General features: G+C 37.0%; 1 protein-coding gene across 6 annotated transcripts; it reads right to left on the bottom strand.

The window, feature by feature from the left end:
* Window positions 1-2,722: 2,722 nt before the first annotated feature.
* Window positions 2,723-27,197, bottom strand: LOC129567534 (histone-lysine N-methyltransferase, H3 lysine-79 specific). 6 transcript variants are annotated; one of them, XM_055444595.1, is made up of 7 exons: window positions 26,981-27,197; window positions 11,950-12,536; window positions 11,280-11,863; window positions 7,787-11,208; window positions 7,559-7,705; window positions 7,280-7,471; window positions 2,723-4,208 (listed from the first exon to the last, which is right to left on the bottom strand). In XM_055444595.1, exons 2-7 carry the CDS (start codon window positions 12,223-12,225, stop codon window positions 3,553-3,555), a joined length of 5,277 nt encoding a protein of 1,758 aa, XP_055300570.1. In that variant the 5' UTR covers window positions 12,226-12,536; window positions 26,981-27,197; the 3' UTR covers window positions 2,723-3,552. The 6 variants fall into 6 exon arrangements, with proteins under 6 accessions (XP_055300570.1, XP_055300553.1, XP_055300561.1 ...); XM_055444578.1 differs by having other exon boundaries at window positions 26,662-27,197; XM_055444586.1 differs by lacking the exon at window positions 26,981-27,197 and adding an exon at window positions 25,282-26,900.
* Window positions 27,198-27,233: the final 36 nt, after the last annotated feature.

Raw genomic sequence — 27,233 nt, forward strand, 5'->3', positions numbered from 1 at the left:
GATGGTTGCAACAGCGACGCATACACGGATCTCGCGCTCACAAAAGCGCGATGTATATACGTTTGCGTGATATATATACGTTTGTTGTATGCGTGTGTATGTTTGTTGATGCGACGGCTACTGAGCACGAGAGATGTGTGTGCGGCTTTTGTGAGCGCGAGATCCGTGTATGCGTCGCTGTTGCAACCATCGATATGCTAGCATTAATGCTGTGCCTTAAAACATGCTGCTTCCTAAGCAATGCAAATGCGAACGTCTGGTAAATTGCAATACTGTTTGGTTAAGGAAATACGCAGAAGCTCTGTCAAATGATATTGGGATTTCCACGGAGCTTTGAAATGCATCACCATTTTGATTTTATTTCCTCAGCATCATTTTTTGTTCGAAAGGTACTACAAAAAACCACTTTCAAGGGTAAGTGTCTGGGACAAATGTTATTTTTATTCATAAAAATAGGTGTTTGTATAGACAAAAACTCGAAAAGTGGCTTTTTGGAATACCTCCCGAACCAAAAATGATATTTTCATACCAAAATCCAGAAAAAATGTCTTTTTTGTTCGAGAGGTACCTTAAATAGCCATTTTTTAGTGTTTTCGTCTGTAAAGATTCCCATTGTTTTCGAGAAAAAAAACTTTCCGCCAAGACACCAACCCTGAAATTTCCATATTTGTGGGAATTATTGACCAAAAGTCGATTTTTTAAGAGTTGAAATCGAACCAATCAAATATGAGGCTAGTACTATGTGAAAAAATCCTTTGACTTGGTTATGTTGGTACTCAAAATGTCCGTAAGGGATTGTACTAGAAGTTTGAAGGCAGCAAATGTAGAAATTGTTTGCTCAATGTGGTGATTTAGCTATGAAACCGGAGCTCATCGTCATCGTTTGCAAATTTTGGTTTGAAATATTCGTATTTTTCGCCACATAAATCACATTGTTTTGAATCGAATGTGATCATAAATCGATTCTTCGTCAAAAATCAAGTAGAAACAGCTCATTACACGTTTCAAAAATTGAACTTTAAAAGGACGTTTGCCGAATATATCCAAGAAAAATTGGAAAAATATCTATTTTTTGGTCTTTTTTCAAATTATCTATATTGGTATGCACTTTATGTACCTGATTTCTTGGCAAATATTATAAATTTTGGTGCTAGAAATAATACACAAGCATCCGTTTTCCGTTCAAAAGTCTTATTTCATCGAATTTTGATATTTGAAAATGCATTTCCAAAGAGCGATACAGAAAATTTTCAAAATTCACGTGCATTTGTATTTTATTTGGACCGAGGGTGCCGGAACCGTCTCATTCTTATTTCTTCTCGATGAATTTTCAGAATCGCGACGGGAATGGTGGGAAATCGAAACTTTTGCAATTTGAACCGCCCTAATAAGAGATACTCACTTACTTGTAGATAAAATTCTAGGTTCTGGTTCAAATGCATAGATTTACTTGAAAACGACATACTCACAAAGTTCACTGCAAACAATCGACCAAAACGAATCCGTTTACAATATAGTAGATACAAACCACTAATATTTGGATGAATCCCGTTGAACGAAAATCAAAATAAACGCAGTTGTTGTTTTTTCTTGCTGTATTATTGCAATTCATTTTATTAATTAATTTTCTTTTACTAGATCATTGTAAATTGTGTTCTTTTTTATGCATTTGGTTTTTCTTCTATTTTTGTGTTTGCATAACTATCCGCGTTTAAAAAAAATGAATCAATCACACATATAATACATCTTTTCGATTATACAAATTTGTTTTATTTTCTCGCTTATCAATACACAAGCCGGTTAGCAAAACAATTACTTATTTTGTTGTTGTTTAGTGTTTAAATTTTTATTTTTGGAAAATGATATCAAAAGTGTTGTTGAATTTATTGCTCTGTTTATATTCGATTGGTTGGGCCATTATGGTCTCATTTTTCGAATTTACTTTGATAAATTTCAAATTAGAAAAAAAAAATCTTGAGTCTCATTTGTAGTAAGGTATTTTTATGTCTGATTCTATTGCTACATTGTAATTTATTTTACTCAAACTGAGAATATAAGTGGCTCAATTTATGTAATGAAAACGTCAAATTTGTTACCATGTTTGTCGGTTTGAACACATTAATTTGAAGAGAAAAAAAAATTAAAGTCATATTGAACAAATCAATTTGATTTTCAATGAATTTCTGACCAAAATGATCTCTTAAATTCTATGGCAGTAATTCAGAAAAGAAAAAAAACATTTATTCGTTATTCCATTCGCGAAGAGATGAACAGCAAGATGTCGAATGTGGTATTATTGACCAATGGAAATGAGTGCATCTAGGTGAATGAAATGAACAGAAATGATCAGTCTCTAAGATTATTGAAAATGATCTAGTGCGAATTGTACAAAATAACTCTTTCCCTTTTTCTATTCTTTGTTTTTTTCTTTTTCAAATGAATACTTGTAGATCAAAAAATTTCGAATTCGAATGCATTGTTTATTTGATGTGTTTGTTCTATGTGAAGACGGAAATTTCGATTGAAAATCAAAAATAGAGTTTTATTCAAATGCCAACGTTAATTTCTCATTTTACTAAACATTATACGTTTCCATTTCCACGGTGATAGTTGCGATTAAATGATTAACTAGTATATTTTGTTTGCTTACGTAAATACTCCCTATAAAGTGTGTATGTGTTAACATTTTGTTTATGTCAATTGAACGAAAAGTCAGAACAAATTAAAGAGCAAAGAAATATATTTGAATGAAGTTTGATAAAAGAAAATACTCCATAAAACGTAAAAAGATTTTTTTTTTGTAATAAAAACAAAAGAGGTTAAACATAAAAGAAAAAAAAAGATTTAAAGTTTGGCAGTCTAGCGAATGTAATGATCCATTTGCTTTTCAACATAAATATAAATTCATTTGAGTGTATGTATGTGTGTATGTGTGCAAAAAGAAACCAGAGTTAAATAGAAGAAACAAAAAAGTTCCCAACACTTTCCGAATGGGAGAAGACCGTTTTCCAAAAATGGTTCAACGTCAAATAAATAAAAATCAAAATCAATTAACTAAAAGTGAAGGAAATTGTTTGGTTGTTCATCGATTTCAATATGCTTGCAGTTTACGTCACACCGAAAAAAAACAATGTTCAAAAAACACTTCTTTTCTCTTTGTTGTTTAGTCTACATTATATTTTCTTCTAAATGTATTTAATCATATTCAGTAAATTGTAATTTAATTTATACGTGTGTCACAAATAAACGGCGAAACGAAATTGCGATCGCTTAACGTTACTACGATCTGTATGAATTTTTACTAAATGAGGTTAATCTTAAATTAAAGTTAGTTATCTCTCTCTCTCTCTCTTGCTCGCTCGCTCACAAACCACACTACATATTTTTGTTCAACATTTTGTTACTTTTAAGTGTTACTCAGTTAACATTCATACACGCGTTTACGCATTATTATTCACGGTTATGTTCATTTCAACTCTTTTTCTCTATTCTTTGTTAATGCATTAGGCGGCCCATGTTCAACCCAATTAAATTTTTACTTTTCGGCCATTTTTATGCTTGGTTGTCATTTTCGTGACTTCTCCAATTTTTGCCTTTTGGTCGAAATTTGGAAGCCTTATGTAGGTGATTAAAGTCATTGTAATCGTCCAAGCTGTCATTTTCACCGGCATTTGCACCATCATCATATTCCCATGTACGGAATTTCTTTTTATACGACACCGATTTCGATTGACGTTGATATTTCAATGGAATCTTCGGTAGATTGGGTTCGGGTGCATCGTTATGGTACGCATACTGACTCGAAACATTGAGTTTTTCGTCACTGTTGTGCAGCATATACGGATCGAATGGCGATTGAGCCGAGTAGATTGGCGGTGGACTTGATGGGCTTGGTGTGCGGGGCATATCGGGTGGCGGTGGACTTTCGAGCACTTCAGCTGGCGATGTTTTCATGATGGGGACAACTGTTCGTAGCAAATTTGTTGGCGCATCCAATTGCGATGACGATGACGATGATGATAAAAATGTTCGACCATCACTGCTTTGGTTGATACCGGAATCGGGACTGGTTGACGGTGCACCATCTTCAATCGAACGACGTGATTTCGTCAATTCAATTGATGCAAATGCAACCAAACGATCAAACCCCGAACTAACACGATCTTGCCAATGTGATTCATCGTCTCCATCATCGATACATATCAAGCCTAATGGAAAATGATTGAACGAATGAAACAAAACAATGGAATGAGATCAAAACAACACAACGCCACACACACAAAATTAATGTTTTTTTTTCTAAATTCTTTTGCACATCAAACAAATCAATAAGCGTTTCTTGACAATTAACAACACACATCTTGATTTGATCTCTGTACAAAAATCATCATCATTGTAATTTTTTATTCACTCGGTCGAAACGAAATTTTTAGTGAATGCAAAACAAAGGAAGAAAAATCATAAGAATTATCAGTTTAGAAGAATTTCAAACGTATTACAAGTTTTGGAGTAAAAAGATTACGTTAAAAGTGCACGCCTACGTTTAAAGCATTACCAAAATTAAATGAATTAAAGTCACAGAAATAGATAGTCAACGAAAACATTTATCGCAATATTATATCAAGTTCATTAAAATAAGTATCAGATTGAAAGGTTCAAAGCAATTTCTTTGAAGTAAACATTCAATTCAACGAAAACGATATACCATTACATTGATCAGAGAAAAAAAATAAACGTTCGGCTAGCTTAGAAAATTAGCATTAAAAGTTATTAGTTCACATGTGAATTCGATCAGATAATACCTTTGGTTTTTTTTGTTCGAAAGAAAGAAATCGAAAGAAAAAATTTGCAAGCAAAAATACAAGCTAAGGCATTGAAATTAGATCAAAAATAGAATCAAAAAGTCCAACAAAAAAAATTGTGTATAGTTAATAGTTGTCTGGGTACCTGCTTTAATTTGAATAACACTCACCCAAAAACAAAACAAGAAATGCGATTTTTTTGGTCTATGGATTTGTTTTTTTTTTGGTTTTGGAATGAAAAATATCTATTTCGGTTCACACACATACACACTTCGTATCGAGTCTGTTTCAGCTGCGTTTTCTTTCTTATTGACATTCTTTGGACATTCTGCTAGATACGTTCGACAAGCAAATTGACTATCGAACGACTTGGCTTGGGGTACTTTTTTTTATTATTTATCTTTTTTTTGTCATTTGTTCTTCGTTTCGGGTGATCAACCTAGGGCCGCCGACGATGATGCAGTTGATATGTTGGCGATATTGTTTTCGGTTTTACGCTCGATATCTTGCAAAAATCGAATGGTTGGTTGTTTTTTCTTAATTTCATGTCTGTGTGCGATGTGATTGTGTTAGAGTGTAACGGTCGGTATTGTGTCTGCTGCGAATTTCATGAACTGATATTGCATTCAAAGTGTCTCTGGTTTTTTTTTTCTTTGTTTCTCTCTTTTTGCTCAAATTTCTCAATACACACGAATATTTATAATCATCGTTCACATTTCGTTAATTTTAAACAAAAATTTTTTTTGTGGTATTTTTGGTACGTGTTTGCACAGCGATTTCACATAATGAATCACCGATAATGTATGGTAGTTGTCACAATACCGCGATCTAAATTAAACCGCATCATTTTTGGTTTTGTCATTGAATTTGTTTTTATCATTTTTTTGTTTGTTTGTTATTTTCGTTCATGTGGCGTTTGTTTTATTTATTGTTTTGATTGAGAGATGTGTGTAGGTATGCATTGTGTATATGTGTATATTTTTTTTTGTTTTCATTCGTCATCATCCAATCAGAGATATTTTCGTGAGAGTTGCAAACACAAATTGCATCGAATTTTGGATTTTGGTTTTTTTTTTTCGAAATGAACATAAAAAAAAGAAAGAAGAAAAAGGAAAACACAAACGATAAAAAAAATTATATATTATTTTCCTTGTAATTTATTAGTTTTGTAAACAGAAAAAAAAATTATTTAAAAAAAGTGTTTTTTTCTTTGTTTTTCGGCTCTAAAATTAAAATGACAACGAGTTCGAATTGTTTAAAATTTAATTGAATGATGTATAATTGCCAGTTGTATGCATGAGTTTTTTTTTTAAATTACCTTGCAACTGAAATATGTTTTAGATAGTAATTTTGTTCTGACTTTGATGATCAAAATGGATGAGAGAGAAAGAGAAAGACAGATGGGAAGGCGAAAATGAGTTGTGTGTATGTGAATGAATGTCAAAATGATAATGAGTGTGTCTGGTGTTGTATGTGATTATGTTGTCGATTTATTCCTTTTTCTGAGAAATGAAAACAACACTTGTTCTACAATCGCGATTTTTTTTCTTCTTCTTTTTTGTTTCGAGGGGGAATCAAACGGATTACGAACAGTATGTGATTTGTGGAACCTACTTCGAAATCGAAAAATGGACTGAAATATTGTTCTACAAGCGATTGACGATTGAGTCACTCAGCATCATTCGAAGACGAAGTGTGCTGACTTTTGTGTCAAAAAAAAAATGGGAAAATTGTTTTCTTATTTTTTGCTTATCCTCTTCAGTCTCGCAAGAATATCAACGTTAGACCGTATAACAATTAAATAGTTTGCATTCGAATAGTGCAAGTTACACAAAATACAATAAAAGTTACATGCATTACGCAATGGTCTATATCAATAAAGTTCGCAAGTGAATTGCATATCGAACTACAAACATTCGTGTGTTTCTTTTCAATATAAAAAGTTGAACAATCAAATTAATATTTGTTTTCTCTTTTTGAAGTGTCCACCTCATCACAAAACGATAAATAAATCAGCTCTAATATGTACTTGTCGTAAACGATCAAAATGTTTTCTGTGTTTGTTTGTATTTCGATGGCATATTCGGTCAGTTATGAGTATGTTTCGTGCGTGTATGAATTGGTTAGAATTGAGTAAATCTAATCTATATGGTGCTAAAAGCTACTTTACTAGAGATTTAAAAAAAATTAATCAATATCTTAATGTTTCTTGTAAACGGTAATTGAACAGCACAACAACGAGAACAATCAAATATACTCGATTTTATGAACGTGATTTTCAAAAAAAAAGTTGAATAAAAAAATAGAATACTTCAACAACAAAATAACAAGTTTATATATAACTAAACAAGCCGACTGATCAATCGATATATAATTGTTTTATATGTAAGAAATAATATTGCGAAATGAATAGTACAGTCTACGAGAGTCCAATGATTACAACAAAATGGAATGAAATGTTCAAATGCAACACTAACCGTCGTCAATTTTCGGTCGAATGTGAGCACGCTCTCCCGATCGCATCGAATTGATTTCCGGGCTCATTAGATCACGATGATTTTCATTTGGCGATAGCATGCTGTCGTTCATATGGTTGCCGTAATGTGGACGAATCTTAGCGGGTCGATGGTGTTGCGTAATTGGCGATGTACGTTTCAATCCACTCGGTGCTGTTCATTCAAGTTCAAATATAGATTGAGATTAGTAAAGAGAAACAATTGTTTTTATCTTCATCATTAAAATCAATTTTCAATTACCTTCTGTTTTGATGTGAGCGGTTGGTGTGATAGTCACACTACCATTATGCAATGGATTAATTTCGGCTCGCTTTTGTCGCTCAACATCGCGTTCTTCCTTGATTTTCATTTGGGCAATCACACGCTGTTGCAATGATGCAGCCAAACCTATGGAAAATTTCGAACAAATCAACATTGAAAACCAAATTCCTAGGACCAATTCGAAATTAGTCAAGAATAAGAAATTACCTTCCAGCGGTGGTCCGCCATTGTTGCGATGCGATTCCTCCGGTGCTTCACGCTTCGAATGGACAATTTGCTTCTGGTGTTGATTTGGGTGCATCATCGTTTTTGATTCATTGAAATAGGATTCCCAGTTCATTTTAATATCGGCCCGAGGCAGTGGCATATATTTGGTCGGCTGTGCTTGGTGCATTTGTTCGTTTTGACGCATCGATGGCGATGAGAACGAATGATTTGATGAGGGTGAATATTGTGCCGAACCGGTTGAACGTGGTGAAATCGTTTGAATTGTCAATGGTTTTGTGTGGCCCGCCGAAAATGTTGGAGGTTGACTCATCTGCTTGTGATTGTGTGCAACATGTGCCAGTGTTGCCAAATTACTTTGCCCATGCAAATGTACGGGTGATTTGGTGATTTCGCGGTTTCTTTGATTGAACGTTGGAGCGCCACCAAATTGTTGATGTTGCGGTGGCATCAATTCATCCAAAACGCGAACATTCACGCGTTCGGGTCGTTGCACTCGGTCATTGATTATAGCGGCGCTCGGTATCGAACTACCCATTGAAGACATGTCAACCGCAGCATTTATAATGCTTTGATGTGAGATCTCGAGCGTTCGTTCGATTTCACCGTTCACCAAATCACCAATCGTTTTCGATGACATCGTTCCGTTACCGGGACCAAACTGGGCCGATATTTTCTCCTGCGACAAATGACGACGCAATGCCATTTTGGCCGGTGACACTTGTGTGTAGTCGGGCAAATTATTTGGCGACTGCAATGGTGGTGTTGCCGCAATCATTTGTCGTCCCAAACTATGGTGGCCACTCGAAGCACACGACGAAGTTGACGACGGACGACTCGATGTGTTGTAGGCAACGCTCATATTTTCGGCAATAAAGGCGCGATTCATATTGTGCTCATCTATGGAAACGTGATTTGAGATGCGTTCATAGCGCATTTTTTCAGGCGTTTTAAATTCATTCTTCACATCAATGTGCGGTACGTATTGATTTTGATGTGGCATATGATCACGATTAGCGTGCGAATGATGTGATAAATCGATGTTGACATTGTCGCGATGATGTGAATGCTGTGACGATGGTTGTGCTGGTGATGGTGGTGCATAGTTGTTGATGGGCGATGGACCATGAGGTGAATGACGTGGTGTTATGGACGATTCAGCGTGGTGATTCTTTTGATAATGTGCCATTGAATGAGATGCGTGCTGTGCCTGATTCGGATGTTGACCGTATTTGCCAGATCCACCGACGCCCGGATATTTATTCGAAATCATTGCGTACGAATTGTCGGCCGATTGTTTGTTCGGCATATTGTTGGTAATGGACGGTTTGACGGCTGAAATTGTTGTGGCCGCATTTAAATGGTGTGTTCCCGAAATGATATTCGGATTGAAATTGTGCATTGGTGCATTTTGATTGGCATTGGGTGCGGCAACTTGTGAATTCGGATACGATTTTGCAAACATATTGGGCGCCGATGGTTGTGTGGGTGAAGGCTGTGCATTACTCGGTTTTGGTTGACTCTTACGTTGTTCCTGGTCCTGACAGAGAGCCGATGTGATGATGCTCTTGAGTCTGTCTTCAAAGTTGACCACCTTCGGTGCATCTTGAATGATCTTCGAAGAGGCGTGTTTCGGTTGAACCGACAATTGTTGTGCCACAACGATGGCCCCAGTGGCGGCAGCAGGAACTACACCACCTCGTGACGACTTAACAACTACAGTCGGTGCTGGCATCAACGAGTTGTCAGCATTCAATTGCTGTGGATGTTTGCGTTGATCCACTGATTCCTTGTGTTTACCATTATTGCCCAACAGACGACCTGCTTCGATTTGACGCCCAGTTTCAAGAATTTTCTGTGCCAAAATTTCCGGATTGTTTTCTTCGATTTTACCAACGTCTGGTATGTCCGGCCATTCTTGAGATCGTGCACGACTTTCACGGCTTTTCCGTTGCGATTTTGTCGTAGTTGGTGCTGGTTTCGACGGTGGAGCCAGGGAAATTGTAGCCGATGTATATGCTGCTGGTGGATGTAGCGTCGGCACAAGATGCACTGGTGTGATCGTGGTCAATCGCTTATCGTCTGTTGGATATGCATTTGAGGCCGGCGCATTTGGTGCGCCATTTTCAATTGTCTGCATATCCTGTTCCAACGAAGTCAATTTATCCTTCAACTTTTTGCGATGTGACAATGTGCTGGCGATTTCTTTCAGTACCAGCTCTTGTGACGTTTGCGAATTTAGTTCCACTTGATCGCTCTTCGGATGCTTGGATGCTAACAATTGCACTTGATTCATAACCAAATGGTTATGATCTCGCTCAAGTTGACCGACTTGAGCTTGAAGCTTGGCCGCCGTCACTTGTAAGTCTTTGTGTCGACCCACAATCTCCTTCGCTTTGGCTAATAAATCATTTTGACTAGTCATTTCGATGCCCAGCTCATTCATGCGCGCCTTCAGCAATGCAACACTGTCATCAATCAACACTTTGATTTGCTTCTCCAGCTGATTGACACGATTCAATAGATTCTTATTGCGTTCCTTTTCATCGCTAATTTGCTTATTCACTGTGTCTTTATACGCTGGATTTCGCATTTGATCCAAGCTCTGCATGAATTGATTACGGAACAAATCGAGCAGAATTTGTAGAGCGTATGGCGTTTCACCCGGTGCAACTGGAATTTCAAGCTCTTCATGTGTCATATTACCAGTGAGCGATGTTAACTGTTGATCGACACAACCCGGTGCTGGTGGTAGTCTACGGCCCATCACCTGTGAACTTGTACTCGACAATGTGTGACTGTGCAACAAATCCAAACCGACGATTTTAAAGTTGCGCTTGCGGCCACCTTTCTTATTCGAAATTGTCGTCACTCCAGTGGCATTCGCTTTCGATGATCTCTTCTTTTGTACTCCATTCGTTTGTGTTGCACTCAATGCAGACGTTTGTTTTGTTTGAGCCGCTTTTCGTACCAGCTTCTTGCGCTTTTTCATAGCGCTTTGCTTTCGATTTCGTGAATTATTATTCTCTTCGTCGTCCGAATGGCTACTCTTATCTTTGTAATTGGTGACATCGGTCCACGTTCGACGATGACGATTACCGTTGCCATTTCCATTTCCATTGGCGTTGGCATTTGTGTTGAGATTGACATTAATATTTCCGTTCAATACCTCCTGATCAGAGTCCGTTGTGTTTTCATTGTTCTCTTTGTTGTTTCGTGTGTACCGACCTGATCGAATCGTTCCATTTTCGTCACCTTTCTTCAATCGTTGGAAGTACCGTTCCAACTTGGTGCGATCGATTATGTGCAAATAGTATGAAACTGGTTTGTCTGTCCAAGACACCGATCCACGCAACGATGACATCTCTTTGACGTGCATGATGGTACCAATATCGCTCAGATTTCTGCAAGTGATTTTCGATTTAAATTAATAAAACACTTTCACAAACAATTGAATAGCATTTTAAAAGCCTACCTTTCAGTAATGCGAAAATTGAGCGGGCAAAAACTTTTCGATGACACAATTTTGGCGCCATCGCGCAAATCAGCAAATCGCTCTTTCAGCTGGTGATCCACGTTTGGTCCGAAAGCAAAATTATTCACGAATACAATTGTGGCAGAGTTGATCTTTTCGCGATGTTCGTCGGCCAAAAAATCGCCCTTAATCAATTCGTAATCGTTCCATTTTTTTCCAAACCATCGCATCCATCGTCGAAACGTCAAGTCCATTTCGATGGCGTACTGCGATGGCACTTCGGCTCGTTCGATGCCCAAACACGATTTTAACTGTAGTGCACCGGCCATTTGTAGGACGACTTGGCCCACACCGGAGCCCAAGTCGATGAACACATCATCGGGCGATATAGTAATTTGATCGATCATTTGACTGACCAATTCAAATGACGTTTCACCGTACACTTCCGGTGAAAATGATTCGTATTTGTTGAGTTTGTCGGGTTCTTCAACGGCCGTGTTATAAACTAGCTGAACAATATGGCGCAATAGTTCACGAGTTGCAAATTTATTTAGTCGCTGCTCAGTCAATGAGGTGCCCTTCTCCTAAAAACCAACGAAATTGCGAAATGAAACGAAATCGTTAATTCAATTGATTTAATGAATTTAGCGGGAAAATCGATTCGACTTACCAGTCCCGCAATACTGTCGATGGCTTTGTTGTATGTGTCGCAAACGTTGCGCATGCTATCGTAGCATGTTGTGTCGACTTCGTTCAGTGCAATATGTTCGAGTGCTGCTTTCATTTCGGGCATGTCCTCGCACACCCAACGGATTGCGTCCAGAATTTCGATGCCACTGTCGTGAGTTGCACCGACGGCTCCCGTTTGCAGCGGCCATTTGTAGAACATTGGCTCAACATAAGCCGGTGAGTTGAGCTTCAAAGACGGATGCTGTGACGTAGCCATTTTCGTCTTCGTTGAAATGGCAACTCGGTCACTCAAGTCTCTCACACTCACTCACTCACTCACACACACACACACACACACACTCTCTCTCTCTCTCTCTCCTTTACTTTTAATGCTAAGCGTATTCAATACGTTTCTTTACTCTCAATTTTTACTATCTTCTCTTCTCTAAATCGGTCAATTTATTTATTCGAATTGGTTCCTCCTGTAACGTTTCTCATCAGCTGTTCCTTGACATGATTTGTCGATATCGAACTCATTTCGGACTGCTTTGTGCTACCATCGATCCATGGTTAAAAATTCGCTTTACGCTGTAAATTCCAAAGAAAAAGAAGAGAAAAAATGAGTAAATTTCATTAATATGGTTGTTTATTTACGCTGGGGATTTTTCATTCATTAAAGACGAGCATCGGATTCGAGCAATAAATTTTGGCTGTACTAAACGAGAGAAAAATATGTTTGTGTCATTCATTCGCGAAGCGAAATTACGAAACTAGTGAAGCACGCCAATACGGACACAGCTTTTACGCTAAACCACAAATCAGATAAAGTTCATTCGCCTCAAAATTCCCATTTTATACGCCGCCAATTCAAATCGTTATGTAAGCTGAAGCAATTATTTCGAAATGTGCCTCTACAGACTCACAGACTTTTAACCAAGTGAGCGAAAGAAAACGAACACATGCACACACAAAACCAAAATGAGCGAAGAGAAAAAAAACCATACCCAAAAAGCAATAGATACACAACCCAAATAAACAATAAGAGTCACAACTCAGCCGTTGGATAGAGTGAAAGAGAAAAGAACGCCACAACGAAAATAGTAAGGCGGAACAACTCTTGGTATTATACACGCTGAATTATATTTTCAAAACATAAATTTCTATTATAAATACCGCCATACAAAATTTATTGAAGCACACGCCGCTCGAGCACACACACACTTTAAGTACATTGCTTTCGTTCGATACGATCCGTGTCTTGATTTGTGTTTCGTATTTGGAATTGAGTTTCTTTTCTTCTAATTTTGGTGTACACCAACAGCTATTGAATGCGTCAATATTATAATTCGAATTCTTCAGTTCAAGTGGTGCCTTGTTTTCTTCTATTATTATTGTTCCTTTCATGCGCATTTCCACACGATGAGCATGCTTCCGTGTTGAAAAATGGAATCAAGGTAAAGTTCGGTCAGTGCTCGACTTAATAACCAAAGAACAAAAAGAAATTCTCATGAAACCCACTAAAATGACTCATATTTTTATGGGTACAATGAGTTTTCGAATGGAATTTCTCAAATGGTTTTCGTTCGCCAAATCGATAATAGCAAAGAGAATAACAAAAAATTTTTACCACTCATTTGAATATGAATTTGTTTTGCTAAAAATATCGCTTTGCTATCAACGAAATGACCAAGGAAAATCGGAGTAAGAACAATGGCGTCATGCAAACAGTGTGTGTGTGTGTGTGTGTGTGTGCCTTTTTTTTAGTTCGTCTGTCCATTTCTCTCGTTTTGTTTTCATTGGCTTTCCATTCGAAATAAATTACATTTTGGACACAGTGAATTTGTTATTTGTGTGCGCTGTAAATTTACTATACCAACCATTTTTCACAATATTCCAATTTTGTTTTCAATATCAAGGTCACATTTTGTTGTTATTGTTTTGCATGAATGCAAGCCAAAAGAAATGTAAATAAATTGCTGTGACGCTGATCACTCAGTTAGTTTTCATTTGGCAACATTCACGTGACTTTAATCAGATAACATGATTGAAATATTGTGCGGAAAGGGGGAGAGAGAGGAGGCGACACACATAAATAAAAAAATAAAACAAAAAGAAAAAGAAGAAAGAAGGAAGAACGCAACAGTGACAGGCATGTCGGTATTTATGTCAATAAATTCACTCATCACAAAAATACAACCGAATGAAACAGAAAAAAAAAATAGTAGGTAGCCTGACATGACTGACGAATAAATTGAAACGAGGCTAATCACATGGTGTATGGTTATTACTTGGAACTTTACAATCTGTTATTTTCCCTTTGTAAATTCTTTGTTCGCCTCTTGTTATGCAAATTTCGACGACGATAGTAAACTACACTTTGTGGTTACATCCCGTTATTATACGTTCATTTCTTGGTTGGCAGGATTGCAGTGTATTTTATTTCACTTGTTGTACGTTTAGCACGTATGTTAAAACGGTGAAACCTGATTTTCACAGCGTATGCTCTGCGTTTTTGAAGAACAAGTGCTAATTTTAAATGGCATTTGAGACGATCGCATACATTGTATATCGACCTCATATCGATCATCTGATGACGGCATTTCGACTAAAGAATACCGCCAAAAATGAAGAGTGGAAGCCCATACATGCCATTGAAAGTTGTCTTGATCACTGTATATAATAAGTTCTGTCGAAAATTGAATTGTATACGCCCGGGAATTTATTGCAAATTTTGTGGCTACTGTAAACAGCACGTCAAATATGAACAATGACAAATGAATAAACGTGTCGTTTTTAAACGAATTCGGTTTAAATAAATATGATCACAAGAAACATTATTGTCTTTACAATGTTTGCACGTTAAACTGCTCGCGAAGCAATTTCGTTTTTCTGTTGCCATGAGGCAACCAGTCATACACACAGCATGCGTCATCGTTATGGATTTCGAAAAAAGTTATGATTCAAAAATGATGTTATTTTTAGATTTATGAAGAAACTCAATAATTGGTGATTATTCGACGAATTCACAGAAATCAAAATACGATGCGCTCTCGGTAAATAAACAAAATTCGTTGAAGCGAAAAATTGCTTATCGTTCAATCCAATGAAATACGTAGGTGACCAGACGAGAAAGTGAGTCATGACGATTATCCATTGTTGATTGCATACGGAATGCGACACATTGTACAATGAAAACCAGTCTGACAGCGTACGTATATATACATAAAAAAAAATAAAGTGACAATAAAAATTATTGCCGGAATGTTATTATCAATGGCATTCCACTCACGAATGACGGGCGAGAGTACGACAGCGAAAGGAGAGTGAGTGCGTGCACAATGTGCGAAAAGGTCTAGATCAAGGCTACATGACATTGATTCTCCTTTTCGCACTAAAAAAATAATATCGTACCATTTCTCTACATTGTTTTCCAATTTACTCATAAATCTTATCTCTCTGCCCAGTAATTGTTATTTTTGAATTAGTCAACATAATTTGTTGTCTCTTCAAGTTTGCATTTCGTCCGAATTTATCGCAATGTTTTGTTTTCTCTATATTTTCTACAATTCAACTTGATATACTTTCGTATTTCAAGTGTAAAATTTGTGTTGGTTTCATTTTATCAAGAGCGGATTTCGATGAGTGAGATGAAAAAAAGAATAAATGTAGAAGAAAGAAAGTAAGGAAGAAAAGCAAATTATGACAATTGATTTTTCTGGAAAAGGCTCAACGTTATGTTGAGCTTAAGAAATGAGCCAAGAAACAACAGCATCAGCAACAGCAGCAGAAGAAAAAATGCTAATCTCATTGTCGATGCTGTGAGAACACATGCGCACAGCTTTTCCACCCATTTATGTACATAGGTTCTGATCACATTTACAAGTTTCGCAGAGCCGACCGAAAAAGAAAAACATCGAACGATTTTTTGTTGTTTGTGTGTGCAATAATGATGATGATGAGAGTACATATGTACTTCGCAGTTGCCCTGCTGTCAAGGAAAGAAAATAGCGATTTTTTTTGCCTTGATTCAAGCCAAGGAAAATGGAATAGATTGGCTTTTGTTTCGATGTGCATTATTCATCATTCGTTCATTTGCTTTCATCGTGGCGCGGACGAAAAAAGAAGGGAAAACTTTTCTGCATGTAACATTTGCCTTTGAATCGAATTTCAGTCCGAAAATGCAAAGCATGATGTCTGCATAAATAATAAATTCTTCTATGTGCGATCCTAATTTTTATATGGTAGCCGTCGAGTACATTGCTGCCGCGCAAACAATCCAGCCAACGAAGCTCTCCATCGGTGAGAAATAATTTTACATAAGCATTGAGCGGCAAAACTTGAATCATTCCTACATAGGATTGTCTCGTGAACATATTTTTCTTCTGCTGCCCGCTACGGAGGGTTGAAATGAGAAAATCGATATTTTACTGTGTAGACGCTAGCATCACTTAAGCAGAGAAAGTTCACTTGTGTTTTGTTCATAAACTTCTTGGCAAACATTACTTTTTGCCATTTGGAACAGGCTTCAACGCCGTTCGCGCGCGTGTATGTATATGTGATTTTGTTTGAGCTCATGCTTTTTTCATCGGCATTTTCCATCTTGTAACCCAGCACAAATTCAACCTATACAGACGGCTGTGTGCGTCCAAAAGGAAACACAACAATTATGGATGCTGATGGCAGAAGCGAGATGGAAATTGTGTGATAAATGAATGTATGGAGGAGGAAAAAGTACGACAGCGATTGATGTAAAATCGATACGAAATTACACTGTGGATTCCGAAGAATTGGAGTTTGTAGACGGCTTGGGATTTCTTAAGCAATGCTATATTCACCGTTATGATGACGACGACAACAACAACAACGACGGCGACGATGCTCTTGCACAGTTTCGCTATGGTTGTTTGCGAATCGATTTTTCCCGTTCTATGTCATGTGAAACGCTCTTTTGCTCTATCTCTTTGTTCGGTTCGCTCTTTCGCTTGAAATATTTATCGCACTCGGGGCAAGGGTGTACGTATCAACATGGCTTATGCTCTTTGATATTGCGAGCAAATAAATTGGACAAAGAAGACAGATATTAGAAAATTATGTTCTCGAATGCTATATGGTATGCCTGTGTGTATGTGTGTGTTCGCCAATCATAATATTGATCGCATTTTAGACGCTGAATGTCGCAATTTCGCTGGAAGTTTAAACGGTTTTCGTTACAATGAAAGCAGTATTTTGTAAATTAGGTCATAAAATACTAGTCATTTTTAGAAGTATTATCATGACTGTATTGAATTGTTTTTCGGTTACAGACTTTTCATTTCACATATCAGCGATTTTCAGTGGATGATTTGCGTGCAACTATCAAAATGTTGAACTCACATATTCGGAATGAATTTAAGCGGTTGCAAGAAAGAAGACAATATGTGCCGCGTTTTATAACACAACGACGAGTCGATAAAATACGCCTGATAATAGCTGCGATTATAAATAATAGGAGCAAATAAATCGGTCATAACAAGCGACTAAGAAAGTTTTTTTTTGATGCCACTAAAACGAACACACAATCGGTGTACGAACACAAAAAAGGCAGTTTTCTTGGCAAAGGCAATCTCATTATTGTCATTAAATTATTAATCAACGAAAAACTAATGACTTGATCTTTGTAGAAATGGAATACAGAAAGGGCTTTGTCTGTTGCATTTAATTGGTCGTTTGACAATGCAAATGATTGCTGCTGTCGTTGCTTGTGTTTTATTTCTATCTTCTTTTTTTTCATTTGCAACGAATAAAGCCTTTTCCGTTCAGTTCAATGTGCATTGTGATAATTGCATATTAATGAAACGGGCATATTGCATAAGCGAGTATCGCACCATACCCATAACACGCAGGTTCTCTTTCGTATATTTGCACGTACGTGCAGTGAGCCGCTTTTGCTTTCCTTTTCCAACAAATGAATTAGCAGGCGCAAAGAATACGATAGAAACGCTGGTATCTCATTAATGTAGATAAATTACAGTGTCTAAATATGCACTACATATACATCAATCGGTGAGTTGATTCAGCAAACACTAATACGAATGTGAGTATTCTATTTAGCCGTAAATCGATCGAAACTAAGCATTATTATGAATAAATTACGTGAGGTTTCTCTTGAAACGGTTCGAATCACGACGCTGTGTGTGTACAACAGAAATGTGTGCAATATTATTTTTCTTTCGAAATAGTATTGGTCTTAGATTTGAGTAATTACGACTTAGACCACGGCGCAAAACTAGGCGAATACAATGAAAACAAAAGGAAACTGCATTTGAAATAAAAACCACGACCGAAACAAATCATACAATAGAGAAAGATGTGGAATGCGTTGCATTTCTAAAGGGGCTTGAATGCAATAGAAATGCTATTACATTTTGTGTTGTTGGCATATTTACTGAAATTACTCTTTCACACACTTACACTCACACAGTGAGTTCCATTGAATGTGCATGCACTGGATCACGAAATGAAAAAAAAACCACACACACAGCAGAACGGGTTGCGAAACCGAAGCAGCAACAGCAGCAGCGTTTAGGCGATGCAAAACGCGAGCGCGGATTCACAATGAAAATCATGTGCATACGGTACACGGAATTGCATTGAATAGCAAACGTCATTTAGAAATGCAACCGACAAACGCGATATAATAGACTGAAATTTTTCTACTTCTTCTCTTGCACCGCTGTTGGAACATTTCTATGGGCGAGTGCAAGAAAGGGAAAGGAGAGTGGAAAAAAGTAGAGACGCTGCATTGAACAAAAAAAAACATGTTTTATATTTTTCGCAATTCAAAGTGTTTAATGTGGTGTACAATTGCAAAATGCACTTGTGTGCATGATTCGCTTTTTTCTCCCTGCTCTCTCGCTCGCTTGCTACCTTGTTTCTGTGCTATTTACTGCAATTATTACTGTATTTTTCACCAAATGACACCATAAACATTGCACCATGCAAGTGGGATTCTATTCATTCTGACCATTGAACACGTATGATGCGCCAGTATATAAATCCAGTGCTGAAATTGTGTTTGTGCGCAAATGTAAACAACATTGTGTCGCGTATCAAAATGATTCGCGCGAAATGCAATGAACAAAATGAAATAAAAACAAGCGATAATGAAAGCCGCAGAATTCGTCGATAATTTATGAATTGTTTTGAAGATAAATTTTACTGCAATGCCATTCATAAATTCTATCAATTGCCATTTCAAAGCGATTGCAAACCGCAACATTTCGAATGATTGGCCTTTTTTTTCTTCCCAACAACTTTTACTCTTTTCAGCTGCCAACAATCACATGGAATCTCTAATGTGTGCAAAACCCATGTTTATTTGCGCTCCTTCAAACAAACGACCGCATCAAATGACAATAGAAAAATAAGTATACAGCAGATGAAAAACTGCTTACGTGACTCTAGCACTTTATTTTTCTAGTACGCGATTTTTTTTCTCGTTGCTTTGCCCCGTTCGTTTGCTAGTTCGTTGATTCATGTGTATGCAATCGGGTTTAGTGTTTGTGTGTACAATATTTCTCATCACATTTCTAATGTCGTTTGAACTGTGAGGCCTTATTCTGTATTCATGCTCATGTAGCTTACTAGCTAGCTAACATAAGCAGAATATATTGAAGGTAAACATCAGGCGAAGTGTGTTAATGCCGAATGCCGCTGAACTCAGTAAGTGCACACTCTTATTCTCTCTCTCTCTCTCTCACTCTCTATCACTCAGTCGCACACTGCGCTCATCATTCGCATTTCGAATTCGATGGTTTGCTTATTATTCTTATTACTTTGCTTTGCTTCTCGGTTTTACAATGCGCCAATGAAAAAGTAGGTATTCGCATACTTTATAAGCGCAGTTTCTATGTCACTCGTGCTTCAGCCATTGCCTGTTTTGCTATTCAAACGTTTCTCTCGCAACAAACAAAAGGTTCGCTTCGTTAGGGTTTCGCAAGAAATGTGAACAAAATGTATTTTGGGGCCTTCGGTCTATGGAAAATACTCAATAAACGAGCATTTTGTTCCCGAATAATAGTTATGTTCTGGCAAGAGAGAAGAAGATGATGTAAAAATAGGAATAGAAAATAACAATAACCAACCAATATCGGAAGTAATAATTATCTTTACTGGGTATTTTGCGTTTACCAGATTGATTTTGAGAATATTTTTGGTTTTTCTGGTTTTCTTCGAACCATTGTCATAAATGTATACAACCTTACGAAGAAAGCATCGAGAAAGAGAGATATGAAAATTAGTCTAGTCTTATGGTTTTATGGCGTGAAATGATCATAAACATTTTTTGAGAAATGCGAAAAAAAGACTCAAGAAAGAATATGGCTTTTTGTCGATATTTTCATTTACACGATATTTTCATTTCGTTCAACAATTTCATAGTTGGCAATTGTGGTATTTGTGTGGAATTTTTATTTGGACTCCATTTTTGGCTCGTTCAGTTGTACTTCGTGGCAGTTACACTGATAAAGTGTCTCGAATATCGAATTTCTCTTGGTAATCAAAGTGGCACGACGTAAAATGAAGGAAAACTGATAAAATTCCATTTGTGGCAATTGGCACCTTTTGTATGGAAATCGATTTATTTGACTTAGTAATAAAATTTTAGTTCGGTTCATGGTGTTTGCCTGCTATTGATTGTTTCATCTGGAATTTTCTCAACATAGAAAACGTACTGAAGAAAGGTGTTCGTAAGTCGTGAACCAACTGACATCAGAGTAACAATGCTGTTGGACAAGTTCTACAAGTCGCAGCCAAAACATATTTTTTAAGAAGAAGATAACGATGACGACGAAAAAAAGCAGCCGTCTTATGTTAAAAGAAAGAAAAAGTCTAAGCCACTTCATGCACACGGTGAGCTGAAAATGTAAAATATTGACATCTACACGCACATTCGTCGGATGTTTATTTCAACGTGGATTCTAGTTTATAAGCAGCGCGGCCAATAGTTTCACATGGTGAAAAAAGAAAACATCTTGAATGCCAGTTTCAAAGATAAAAATGTATATGAATAAAAAAAAAATACACGCACACATGAGATAGAGAGAAGAGGCCAAGGAAAAAGAAGAAGCAACAACAATTTACACACATGCCAAGAAAACGCACGAGACGAACGAGAAGTGAAGTCAAAAACCTCTGGCGCACTGAACAACAGGAATAACACACGAAAAAAAACAACAAATCTCACTCACACGTGCACACTTCATACACTCACTCACTCACACTGATAGGTTTTGTTGAGAAGAAAAAATAATCCATCAAAAAAGAAACAAAAAAAGGCACAAATTAACGAAACAAAAATAATGTAAAGAAAAGCACTATGTTGGACTATGTATACACGCGGCTGCTAAAAAAAAATTGTGCCTGTATGTTCTGTATTTAGTTCTATCGCGTTGTATTTTCAACTGTTTGTTTAACATTTCCACTATATATTCTCTGTGTGTGCGTTCTCGTTTTTCTTTTTCGCTGCTCATTGTTTCGTTTATTATTATTTTTCTCGTGCATGAAAACAATCACTTTAGGCACAATTCACAAATACACATGCACCGGGAAGTAGTAACAACAACACATTCCGTGAGCACAATACAGTCACATAAATTGTGTGTACAGTTACATATCACAGATGTGTACGGGGTCGAATACAGTCATATGCCGTATATACATATACATATATATATATATATATGTATCGTCGATAAAATGTACTTTTTTTCACTTCGAAGAGCTGGTTTTTCATTGCATACCAAACCAAATCGAGCTAAACACCGTCGACGATGTCGTTGTTGTTGTTGTTGTCACACAATTACATGGATGCGTGCATTGAGTATTGTGCTGTGCTGAGCACAGAGCATCCCTCTTCGTTCAGCACAAGCCAAAGCGAAACCATTTGGCAATGTAAACTACAGAACGACGTATGAAAAAGAGGCTGAAATACGTTGATTGGATCGATGGATGCGTGTGTATGTGTTGAGTTCGAACTGTATGCTTTGTTGTTATTGCTTTCTCTGATGTGACTACGTGATATGATGGAAAACGGCTGAAGAATAGATCCGAAATGCGCGTGTGTTTTTTTTTATTAAGACAACGACCGCAGCCATCGAAAATTTCTAACGACAACCATTTCAATTGTCAAATAAAACATTTCGTTTTCTCGCTTCTTCTTCAATGCAAAATTGGAGCAAAACAGTCTTCGTTGAAATGGTTGCCAATCGCGATAAATAAAAACACGACGTAAGCGAAAAAGTAAAGCATTCCAAACGAACAAGTGACTGTGTGCGTTAAAGTATAAGTCCATTTCGAAACGAACAACAACAACAACAAAAAAACTCGACCAACAAAATTGGTTACAGGGCGTTCACATTTCGTTTGGTCGTATAAATTGCTGGTGGCGTATTTGTCTGTTACGGTGAACAAAATATGATAATAGTAATAACTAACTGAACTGTAGACGAAGGCACACAAATTCAGTGCACACAATGTTGTCATTTTGTTACAGCACTTCTGGTCTTTCAATCAGCAATTATCTCTCGACCAGTTTGTGTTTTCCATTAGAATTTTTTGCTTTTCGTTTTGATGATATTGTTTTACTGGCATGCGAGTTATATGTATGGAAAAAACGTGTTTTTCAATTGATCTGAACACTCAACATAGCCATGTGATTTTTTTTATTTTATCGCATTGAACACCAGACATTTTTTTTTGTTACGATAGGAAGTGATGGAGATTAAAATACAATGTCACTGATGATTAGGGCGATCGCATAGTAAATATTACATGTTTTCACAATCTGTTGTTATCATAATTTGACTTTGAAAACAAATAAAATATAATTTGAATTACGAGCCCGTCCAGACGAATCGATCGAACAAATATGAATGGATATTAATTTAATGTGATGCAATTTCCGTCATAGGAAAATAACATGTCTAATGGATGAATGCGTGGGTTGTGGTCTGCATAAAATCGATATTTAAAGATATCAACAAAATTTCAATAGACAATGTCAACCACGCGCGCGATGCCGTCGAAATATGCATAGGATGAACGAATGGCGAACAAAAAAATCAATCAACACTTCATTCACACAATGGGCTTATGACACCAAAATTTCAATAGACAATGATGACGCGCGAAAAATCGACGATTCAAACTCAATTTTCGCACATGCAATGTGACGAAATTCACACCAGCTATGGAAAAGAGTGGAGAGAGAGAGAGAGAGAGAGGAAGAGCGTTGGTCATTCACCACAGACTATAATATGCCGTAACGATGCGCTATAGATTGCCCATTTATATTATCCATGTCAAAAACAGTGCCTAAAACTGCCTGCAGCCTGCACACATGTTGAGTTTCAACGAGGCTTTTTTCTTGCCATTTTGCTAGCGATTTCATTCACCGCAGACAAAATCAATTTTCATAAATCCAATCTGCATAGAGAATTTGGGATGAGAGAAAAACAGAAAAAAAGAAATGGTGTGCAAAAATCGATGGATTATAATAACATCGCGCCTAAATTGATTAGGCTGATTGAAGGACTGAATATGTCTTGAATGGAAAAAATGTTGGGTTGCGCACGTTAGACGATGGCAACGAAGTATCAATGTGCCCTCACTGTGGAAAAGTCGAGCGAGCGAGCGTAGGAGTGAATAGCATTTTTGCTGGGCTTTATTTCATCGGCGCCTTTTCGAGCACCATTTATTTTCTTCTTTTTTTCCATTTTATTCATGATGTATTTGTTATACGCTCACTGCTATCGGCTCGCAACCGTTCCACTCCACAATATTGTGTGTCCAATTCGGGCGAAATAGCTGCAGAGCCGTAGATTCTGTCGATGCTGTTTATTGTATATCGTTTTCTGTCTCCAACACAGTTCAGTTCATTCGATGGATTCACCACCTTCGTCACATACATAGTATATATACCGTACATTCGAAATAGGTAAAGCAAATAGAATGAACGTGTATGGTTCACATAGCCGACTCGATGTCGAGCCGATGCGCGTTTCTCTACCATCCATTCTGTATGCTTCGAGTGTGTAATACATAATGTAAAAGCGTTACAACAAAACCGTTCGCTCGGCTATAGCAAATATAACAGACTAAAATCACGGAGCAAATGGAAACAATGGCGAAAAAATCAATAAATAAAGGAACTCAGACAAAACAATCAGACGATGCGAGAAAGAGAAAAAGAGACAATGCAAGCCTAGGAAGAGTGTATATTTTGAATTTTAAGTTAAATTTCCATATACACGATGGAAAAAAAATATAAGTGTTTGCCTTACGCTCGCAATGGCAACGCATTCTGGAACGCCAGACACTAGAATGAAATCAGTGTTTTTTTTTTATCAGTTCGATATGGTCGTCGCAGACATGAATTCATGTTTTGTGAAAATCACATACTACCACATCGTCGATATATAAATTTATATTGAAACACGCGACTAAGAGGCACATCACGACACAATCGCGATATGCACACCTCTTGTTGCCCATTCAGTTTTGGAGTCGTGTTCTTTGTTTCAGTTGTTGTTTAATAAACACCCGACAACACAATACCATGGCAGCACATAATGGAAATTATTATAAGAACACACATGGTGCATGGAACAGACACACACAATCATTGCTCGCATCGTGACCAGTCAATACGATGCGGATTTATCTATTGATTTGAATAAATAATGGAAAATTATTATTTTTGTATTGGGTTTTCCGTTTGAATCGATTTTTCCGTCGAGGCTTTGTGAGCCAACTAATTGAGAACAATATGCGCACGGCCGATCGCAACGACAGTTCAATCACATCGCATCAATAGGTTACACAACAACCCTTTCGTTGTTGGCGTGAGGCGCGAAGAGCCTAGCAAAATACAAAACAACGCATGCATACACTGCATCACACTCAAATTAACTTCAACATGTTGACTGCATTCAGCGTACTCGGGGCTAAAAATGTCATGCTGCAAATGATAGCGTCGTCAGCACCAGTCCTATTTTTATACACAAATAATAATAAACGAAACGTAACTACTGCTTTCTTTTCGTCATCGTTCACATTGTTCTTTTATGTACACTTTTTTCTAGTTGCGAGTGTGTTTGTGTGTGTGTTTAGAACAAAGCTGGTCGCTTCAACGATGCGGTAATTCTAATGCACTTCAACCGCATGTTGTCTTCTTTTTATGTCGTATCCGATCGATAATTTCATGTCACTTTATGTCTTATTCAACTATGACTCTTTTTTTTTTCTTCATTCCTTTTTTTAGATCACAAACAATAGACTCTCAGTCGGAACTTACATTCAATTATTGATTTTTCTGTTCATTTATTATGTCGCACTGTTTCGTTATTCGATCGAGTTTTATTTCACTGTGCTTTTACATTTTTTTCTTCGTTTTATATTTCAACTCGTTATCTTAATCGTCACATGAATTGTGTGTTTCAGATTTCAACTTTCTTAATTTAATAAAATCGCAAATATTATGCACCGCAAAAATGATTTTGAGTGCTGATTAGGTTGGCGCGCTCACTTTGCATTATATATATAGTGTGTATATGGCGAACCGCTTTAGTTGAGCGCAATATTGCTGAAATATGTGCAGCGTCGACAAGTTTTCATGACGACAAATAACATTCGACGGGAGCAACAACAAATACCATTAACCGAATCGATTTCTCACTACACGCATTTGGCCGCATTGATATCACCAACGGCCACTACAACACATGGCTTCTCTCTCTCTCTGTGTAGACACGGAATCATCGTCTCATTCTTCTTTTTCTCGCTCTCTCTCTCTATCTCTCTCGTTTAATTATAAATATTTATTTTCGAGCATTTTTTCGATTTAGTTTCCCGCTCACAACCATACTTTTTTTTGTCGTTGTATTTCTTGTTTTCTTCTCTCACTCTTCGCTTCAACTCTCATTTCATTTTACAGTTTCACTTTGTGTTTGCTTTTATTCCATTTTTTTTCATTTCTATTCTGTGTCGTCTTTCGTTTCAATGCAGCAGCGCATATTCAAATACTGAAATCCACTTGACCCACGAGCACGCTATGAAATACATCGCGCACGCACACAAACATCGAAATATTTCTCAATTCATTTTCAAGTTACAGTTAATTCTGAACATTTCGCTGAAAACAGAAGAATTTGTAGCACAATCCAAATAGTACACTCTCTCACAGTCAGAGTGAGAGAGCAATGAATGAACCCAAAAAAAAAACAGAAAAACAAAATATTTCACATCGTGATCGAAGCAGTCGTCGTCGTTGTCGACGTCTCACACAGCCCGTTTCAATGGAGAGCAAAGCCATGAACAAATAAAAATACACACACACACTTCAAATTACGGCAGCGAGCAAGACGAAATCCAACAACGAAATTTAAAAAAAAATACAATTCGTATATGTAGTATGAACAAAAAACCCTATGCTGTTTATAGGCATACATTTTTTTTTCGCTTACTAAATTACCGAATACACACAAATTGTAAGAAAATACTCTTTGCCTCGTATTTTCGATTCCGATTTTGATAACACACTTAACAGCAGCAGCAGCAGAAAAAAATTATTCTCTGTACATACTGTACGAAGTTTTGCTCGAATCCGATGAAATATCAAATGCAAAATGTGTTGTATTGCACACTCTCACACGAAATTCATTTTCATTTTCTTTACCTGGGATTTTTCGTTTTATTTGAACTTTTTTTTCGTCGTTTGTTGTTTTTTGCTTTACTGTTTGATTTTCACAACGATTTCATTGTCATTTTCTCGATAGAAAACATCAAATAATTGTGGAAATCGACACAAAGAAATTAAAGTGGAAACGAATTAAATTGAAAACTAAAGCGAATAGATGATATGGTAGCCTGACCGCCCGACAAGAATCACAATCCAACTCGATTTGAAAACGCACAACACACAAACATGGCCACGAACGTAGCAGCAACGATGAAATTATATTGATGAACAAGCAAAGAAGAATAGATGAACTCACCCATACATGTGCAACGCGCAACGGTGTGTGAGTGTGTATGCGATCGCAATAGAAGTTTGAATATTCTAAGTATTTGACCGTATCCACAATGCCTGCTCGGTTGATAAACGTAGTTTTGGATTCGTTTTGTTTTTATTGAGCACATTGGTGTGCGTACGTGCTATTCGAGCCATGCCCTAACACCATCGTACGACTTGAATGCACACAGTCGCACACTGGGTCATCGAACAAGCAAATCCATTGTTTATGTGTG

This window comes from Sitodiplosis mosellana, unplaced genomic scaffold (assembly GCF_009176505.1).
Source record: "Sitodiplosis mosellana isolate CC-2019 unplaced genomic scaffold, AAFC_SMos_1.0 Smas_scaffold_1, whole genome shotgun sequence".
Taxonomy (NCBI): domain Eukaryota; kingdom Metazoa; phylum Arthropoda; class Insecta; order Diptera; family Cecidomyiidae; genus Sitodiplosis; species Sitodiplosis mosellana.